The 7,916-nt window shown below is 46.3% G+C and overlaps 1 protein-coding gene across 2 annotated transcripts; it reads left to right on the forward strand.

Moving 5' to 3' along the window:
- The first annotated feature begins 239 nt into the window (after window positions 1–239).
- Window positions 240–6,794, forward strand: pcdh18a (protocadherin 18a). Of its 2 annotated transcripts, none has more exons than XM_031560171.2 (4): window positions 240–3,327; window positions 3,892–3,980; window positions 4,479–4,648; window positions 5,360–6,794. In XM_031560171.2, the coding sequence occupies exons 1-4, from the start codon at window positions 838–840 to the stop codon at window positions 6,061–6,063; spliced, it is 3,453 nt and encodes a 1,150-aa protein (XP_031416031.1). In that variant the 5' UTR covers window positions 240–837; the 3' UTR covers window positions 6,064–6,794. The 2 variants fall into 2 exon arrangements, with proteins under 2 accessions (XP_031416031.1, XP_012692380.2); XM_012836926.3 differs by having other exon boundaries at window positions 241–3,327; window positions 3,925–3,980.
- Window positions 6,795–7,916: the final 1,122 nt, after the last annotated feature.

Consider the following 7,916-nt stretch of genomic DNA (forward strand, 5'->3'; position numbering starts at 1 on the left):
CAATAAGTATAGAATATAAATAATGCCCAATATCGCCAATATTTTTAATACTGTCAGAAATATGATATTGTAGCAAGTGATCGAGCCTAATTCCATCAAAGTGATTTGAACTTGAAGTCGACACAGCATATCAAAACTTTGCGTGAGAGTGCATATCTGTTGCACCACTGCCCTCGATTCTACTCAACCATTAAATACATTTTAGTCTGTGGTGGTGAATAATTAAATATCCAACCAAACGTCGATGGTGAAAGTTTGTCTTGAGTTATTTTGTCTTGCCTCTTTGTTGAGGAGGAGGGAGGACAGGAGGGGAGAGAGGGAGAGAGTGAATCCGAAAGGGCGGGGTTTCTCTCCCCCCCCTGTCGCTTTAATATGGATCTATAGCCGGTTTCTGTTCAATGGTCACCGACAGGGAGGGTTGAGGGGCAGTACTTGATTTAGGAAGCGTTTTGTCCTCACGGAGCAGAGCTGAGACGCAGTTTTTTCTCCCCTAAGAGCTGGGCTATTTGGGGCAGTCAGTCTGAAGTGGCAACCCAGACAGCGGGAGACACGGCAACGAGCGCACATACACACATACTAACCAGAACCTGCGCTCTGCTTAAGTGGATGCGTGCAACAGATTTCTCTCCGGCGAACAGAGAAGATATTGTGGGGTTGGTCACATTTTCAACAGATTTCAGTGTGTATCTCCTGCGTTTTTAACCAAACAGTGTGACAATCTCTGTGAGAATGCTTTTTAACCGATAACTTTGGGCACAACAAAGCAATTTGGTCTCAAAAACGTTTTTTTTTCTCTCGATTTAAGTTCCCTGAACGTAAAGGAGAAGGACTACAAACATGGATATCAACAGGAACTGCGCGTTTATTTTTATAAGAACATTGAAACTTCTTGTGGTGATGACACTGGCCCAACATGTTACTGGTAAGACACTTAAGTATCAGGTTTACGAAGAACAAAAGGTTGGAACTGTTATTGCACGACTAAAAGAGGATGTAGCTGATGTTTTATCGAAACTTCCCAGCTCAGTAGCTTTGCGTTTCAAGGCAATGCAAAGAGGGAGCACACCCCTACTGTCTGTGCGCGAACAAGACGGCGAGATCAGCATCAGGTCAAAAATAGACAGAGAAAAACTGTGCGAGAAAAATGTGAACTGTTCTATCGAATTTGACGTGTTGACCCTCCCTACGGAACATTTGCAGTTGTTCCACGTCGAAGTACAAATACTTGACATCAATGACAACGCTCCTCAGTTTTCGCGGTCAGTAATTCCTATAGAGATTTCTGAAAGTGCGGCTGTAGGCGCACGGATTCCCTTGGACAGCGCAACGGACCCTGATGTCGGAGATAACTCTCTTAACACATACTCTCTGACCCCAGCGACGGACTTTTTCATGATTGATATCCTCACACGAACCGACGGTGCCAAATATGCAGAGCTCGTTGTGCTTAGGGAATTGGACAGAGAGACACGGTCAAGCTATGAACTTCAATTAATAGCCTCGGATAAGGGCGTTCCCCCCAAATCTGGCTCAACGCTCCTCAAAATCAACATTGCGGACTCAAACGACAACAACCCTGTCTTTGAGAAGCCATCTTATGTGATTAATTTATTGGAAAATTCACCTCTCGGCTCCATGATAATTGATCTGAACGCCACAGACCCTGACGAGGGCACCAATGGAAAAATTGTCTATTCTTTCAGTACTCATGTTTCCCCGAAAATTCAGGAGACATTTAAAATTAACTCAGACAGTGGGGAACTGACTGTGATTAAAAAGATTGACTATGAGACCACCAACTCTTTTGATATTGATATTCAAGCACAAGACCTTGGCCCCAATTCAATGCCAGCACACTGTAAGGTCATCATCAAAGTTGTAGATGTGAACGACAACAAGCCAGAGATCAGCATCAATTTAATGTCACCAGGAAATGAGGAAGTGGCATACATATCTGAAGGTGCGTCTGTGGACACTTTTGTTGCCCTGGTGAGAGTGGATGACAAGGACACCGGGCTGAATGGAGAGGTGACATGTAGGCTTCATGGGCAAGGACACTTCCGGCTCCAGGAGACCTACGAGAAAAACTACATGATACTGACCGATATCACTCTGGACAGGGAGAAGAGGTCAGAGTACAGCCTCACAGTGATCGCAGAGGACCGTGGTTCACCCAGCCAGTCCACCATCAAACATTTCACAGTGCAGGTCCTGGACGAGAATGACAACGCACCACAGTTCGAAAAGAGCCTCTACGAGGTCTTCAAGCCAGAGAACAATCCGCCAGGGGCATACCTCACCTCTGTGGTGGCCGTGGACCCTGACCAGGGCCTCAATGGCCAGGTGAGCTACAACATCTTGGAAAGCTTGGTTGAGGGCAGTTCTGTCTCCACCTACGTGACCGTGGATCCATCCAATGGTGCTGTTTATGCACTCCGCTCATTTGACCGTGAGGACGTGAGCCGAGTTGTCTTCACCATCCTGGCCCAGGACGCTGGAAACCCAGGCCTGAGCAGTAACGTTACCATGGTGCTGACACTGTTGGACGAGAACGACAACCCGCCCTTCATCGTCTCCCCCCAGCTATGGAACCACACAGCCGATGTGCCTGTCTCCCGCTACACCGCTGCAGGCCAGGTGCTGACCACCATCCGGGCCACGGACAAGGACGCCGGAGCCAACGGCGAGCTCACCTGCATCATTGTTGCTGGCAACGAGGCCGGCTACCTCACTATGGAGGCCAACACGTGTGAGATCCGTGCCAACATCAGCGTGGAGCAGATACCTGTGGATCACATGGAGGTTACAGCTCTGGTTCAGGATAAGGGGGCAACGCCACTGACCGCCAGAGCTGTGCTGAAGTTCACCATCTACGAAAACATGGACAGCTCCATTCACACGCACACAGCTGACGGGGGGGAGGCCTCCCTTGACGTGTCCCTGATCATCATCATCTCTCTGGCGGCCATCTGTGCTATGCTCCTTACCATTATGGTGGCCTTTGCGGTCCGCTGTGGCCGTGAGAAGAAAGACACTCATTCCTACAACTGCCGGGTGGCAGAGTCCACCTACCAGCATCACCCCAAGAAGCCTGCCAGGCAGATCCACAAAGGCGACATCACTCTAGTGCCCACAGTCAATGGAACCCTACCCATCCGGGCACACCACCGCTCTCCGGCAGATTCGCCCGTGGCAGAGAGGGCACAAATGAGCAGTCGGCAGAGCCACCATAGCCGCCAGTCGCTCAACAGCCTGGTTACCATTTCATCCAATCACATCCCAGAGAGCTTTGCCTTGGAACTGGCCCATGCTACCCAACCTGTGGAGGTAAGAGCACATTTTTACACAAACACAAGCTGACACATACACAGAAATACGTACACACACATGCACACACACACACACACACACACACACACACACACATACATATGTACACACACGTGCACACACACTCATACAAAGGCACACACACACACACACACACACACACACACACACACACTCACACACACGTGCACACGCACGCACATACACACACATGCACACACATGCACACACACTACATTTCTTCACACTCATACACACAAGCTTCTCAATAGTCAACCCATTAACCATGGTTGATAAAGTGAGTAGAGACCAAGGATGTAGTGAGAAATGTAGTTGTAGTTTGTACCATATTCTCATTGTTTTCATCATCCTGCCTTGTTCTTTATTCATCAGCCCATATTCATGTCTAGATGTTTGACATGCATGTGATTGCCTGCAATTTGTTTTCATTGCATGTGTCTGTCAACAAGTCACTTCACCTCATTGTCATTCATTGTGTGTCTGTGGTGTTCTCCATCAGTATTCATTTTTTTTTATTTGTGTCATTTATTTTGAATATAGCAAGTCTCACAGCTTCTGTCAATGCTCCATCAGGGCCACTACCAACCAAGACCAAGTTTCCGAGGAAATAAGTACTCAAGGAACTACAGGTAACTACGACATGAAATTTCATTTGAATTTGGTTAAGACAACAGTTAATTTAGCAGGACACTTCCAATTCAAAATGTGCCTCAGTGGCACAGGAGAAAGAAATTCTCTGTTGCCTTGGTCACCCGAGTTTGTTGCAATGCCATTGGACAGCTCATCACATGAGGTCATAGCTTGCTGTTGTGCTTTATTTTGTCTCATTTTTCCGTTGAAAAATCACAGCAGTGTTGAAAATCATTTCATTATTGCAAAGACATGTTTCTGTTATTGCATTTCAGTATACTGTATTCTCATTTACAGTCATAAAAATGGTCAATTGTATTTTATCTTGTTGTGCCCGTTGTTGTATTCAAAGGATGTACAGCTCAGTGTCTGATACAAAAAGAGCTTTTACATTACAAAAAAAATTGAAATTTTCATTTAAGAATTAAGTTGAATGACATGGTCTGGGTAAGTACAACTGGTCTTACATCTGTCCCCTGCATTTATCTTGTTGTCAGGTATGGCCTCCAAGACATGGATAAGTTCAGCCTTAAGGACAGTGGGAGGGGGGACAGCGATGCGGGGGACAGTGACTGTGACATGGGTCGGGAGTCTCCGATTGACCGTCTCCTCGGCGAAGGATTCAGTGACCTCTTTCACATGGATGGCCACCAGCGACTCCACCCAGGTGAGACAGGCATGCAGGGGCCAAGTGTCCCTTTCACTGATGGTCCGAGGTCGCTTGCTCCGAGTAGTAGTAGCTTATGAACCATTGCCATCTACCCACAGGGAGCCAGAACAGTTACTCTAGGTTATTCTGATCAGTAATCAGTAACCCACATTATTATTTTTGATTGCAAAACCTCCAGCCACACCCCCAATAGGCAAGGAGAGGCAGAGCCTGGGAGAGGGACTTTTGTCACTCATCTGTATGCCTTTTCAGTCTGGGCTCAGTGAGTGACAGCTCAGTGCTTTCAAGTCTGAACTGAAGAAAATTCACAGTAATTGCTTTCAGAATGATGTTGTTCCCCCCTGGAGGCCTCCCATGTTAGCCAGCTCCCTCCGTTGCTCTTGCTTTATGGAGAGTCAGAGAACAAGAGCACAGCATTGATTGATGCCGTTTAACCACTTATGTGCCAGCCAGTCATTCAGTTTCAGTCTCGTCGGGCTCATCTCTGTATTGCTTTCCTAAAGGAGACTCTGCTCTCTGTTCTAGTCTGTTCAGTTCTAGCCTTTCCTTATTTTCTTCTCTTCTCTTCTCTCTCCTTTTTTTCTTCACTTGTCTTCTCTGCTCTCCTCTGCTCTTCTCTCCTAGTTTCCTGTCCTGCCTGACCCAGTGTCTCTGTTGAATCTTTGACCGAACACCCTAATAACCTTTGTGTGTCTCTGTCCCCTGCAGCAATGAGATTGTGCACTGAAGAGTGTCGCATCCTGGGCCATTCCGATCAGTGTTGGATGCCCTCCGTCCCATCCCCAGCCTCTACCTCCTCTGACTACCGCACCAACATGTACATCCCAGGGGAGGAGTCCTCGCAGGAAGCCCTGGTGGAGGACGACCAGCAGTCTGTGGACTCCACTGGTGATCGCAAGAAGAGCTTTTCCACCTTTGGCAAGGAGTCCGAGGAGGACTGTGGGATGGGAGGCTCTCTCCTCTCAGAGATGAGCAGCGTGTTCCAGCGCCTCCTGCCTCCATCCCTTGACACGTACGGGGAGTGCAACGAGATGGCTGAACGCACTATTGCCATGGAGAACCACCGGGGCTTCCTCCCTGGCAAGTTGTCATCCTCCTCTTCCACGTACCCGCAGGGTGTGGCTGCCTGGGCTGCCAACACGCACTTCCAGAACCCGAGCAACACGTCAGCCAATCACGTGGCGACCCCGACACACGGGCCAACCAATCACGTGACGGCCACCACCCAGACGCACCTGAAATGGCTGCCGGCTATGGAGGAGATCCCAGAGAACTACGAGGAGGACGAGCTGGACAGCATGCTCGGGCACCTGCAAGGTAAACGCAGTGACAGTCGCCACGAGGTCACCATGGACGCCGGCGAGCTCGTTGCCGAGATCAACAAACTCTTGGTCGATGTCCGTCAGAGCTAGACGACTCCCGATCCAAAAACAAAACAAACCTGTTAAATGTGACATGGCCCCCTTTATCTTTCTGTTTCCCTCCCCGACTCTTTTATTTGATCCGAGGGTGATGAACTCAGAGAGAAAAAAGCACTGTATCAGACATTCTGTGGCATTGATATTGTGAAAGTGTGTGTAAGTACTAGTTACTTGAAAATGGCTTTGTTTCTTACATTTCTTTATTTTGGTATTAAGTGTACACATTGTGATTGTATTTTAACAATACATTTTTTTTACACAATATTTATATATGTATATGTATGTTTGTATATATTACAAAAGCAAACAAATGTCTATTTTTATATTTTTCTGCATGTCATCAAAGAAGTGTTACTTTTGTGTGTGTGTGTGTGTATGGGAGTATATACAAACAAAAATATTTATAAATAAGAGTGTTGCTCCATGAAAGGATGAGAAACAGTGTTTGTATTGAGATGTGTTTGATCTCTGTGTGCTAGCAATGCCTGTATTGTGACTGCTAGCAGAGAAGTGGTGGAAGAAAACAACCACACCACAAACCTACTGGATGTTTTTTAATATTATTTCAGTGTCCAACTATTGCCCATTTGTCTGTTCGTCAACAAAGAGCAAGAGTGTAAAAAAAAGCTTGAAAAATATAGATACTGAGACCTTTCCAACTGTAAATGCCTACCTTTTAGGTTATTTATTTGTTTGCCACAATACAATCCATGTGCCTCCTACTCTTGGATCTGTGCCTTTTTTCCTGCCTCTGTGTACTTCAGCTCCCCCTACTGCTTAGTGCAAGAACTCCACTCCAGGACAATCTGGTAGAGATTAGACACATCCATTCTCAATGCAGTCCTTATGATACTAATTTCCCAGCCAATTAATTTGCTCCTCATTACTTCACATAAAGCACTGCTATGTCTAATGTGGCTGGCCAGTGTTTGTTGACTATGCTTCATTATAACTTGCCTCTGGAGTCCCCCATTCCCATCATTGATCACTACAGGGGGAGAACCTGTCTCCTCTTTAAACAGATGATTTCACACTTTAACTCACAGATTATCATCGTCAGTGGTGATGTTACGCATCTGCCCGTGTTGAACACCTGTTGGCATGTATAATTCAATAACAGGCAGCTGTTGTGGATTGTGTTTTGGAAAAAAGCCAGTGGGTATTAATCGATGCTGGCTGACCATCCAGGGTATGCTAACATGTTAGCATGTGTTCCGCTGGTCTCTTCAGGCAGCTCTCATGTTAGTTCTATTGCTGCCAGCTTTTCTGCATAATTCTGGTTCAGAGCACCAAGAATCCCAGCACTAGAAATGGGCCTGCCTGCTGGTATATGTCTCTGGCTATATGTCTGTCTATCTGTCTGCCAGTCTGTTTCTCAGTTACCTCTCTCTCTCTCTCTCTCTCTCTCTCTCTCTCTATCCATGCTTCCCACCTCTCCTCACATCATACCTGCTAATTGCAGCTCTCTTCTGAGTCTCCATTTAACACCGTGTTAACATTATCCATGGCCACTCTCTCTCTCAACTCTCTCAACTCTAAATTATCTGCTAAATTAACTGTCTGACGCTTACATACCATTCATTCTCTGAGGAACATTAAAGAAGTACGGAGAGACACGTCCGGTCATGTCAGTGCCTAATTAAATTAACAAACAAGTGAAAGTGCCTTTGTGTCACAATTAATTAACACGTTCGTTGATGAAAGAATAGAAGTCCCTTAGTGCAGCAGCAGAAAGAACAAACAGCCATCTTCAAACGCATAATGAAAAGCTATTTTATTCCTTTCATATTTATTTACACCAGGGGTGAATTTGATGCTATAGTTTTCTTCAATTACTTGATAGC

The sequence above is a fragment of the Clupea harengus genome, chromosome 22 (assembly GCF_900700415.2).
Source record: "Clupea harengus chromosome 22, Ch_v2.0.2, whole genome shotgun sequence".
Lineage (NCBI taxonomy): Eukaryota > Metazoa > Chordata > Actinopteri > Clupeiformes > Clupeidae > Clupea > Clupea harengus.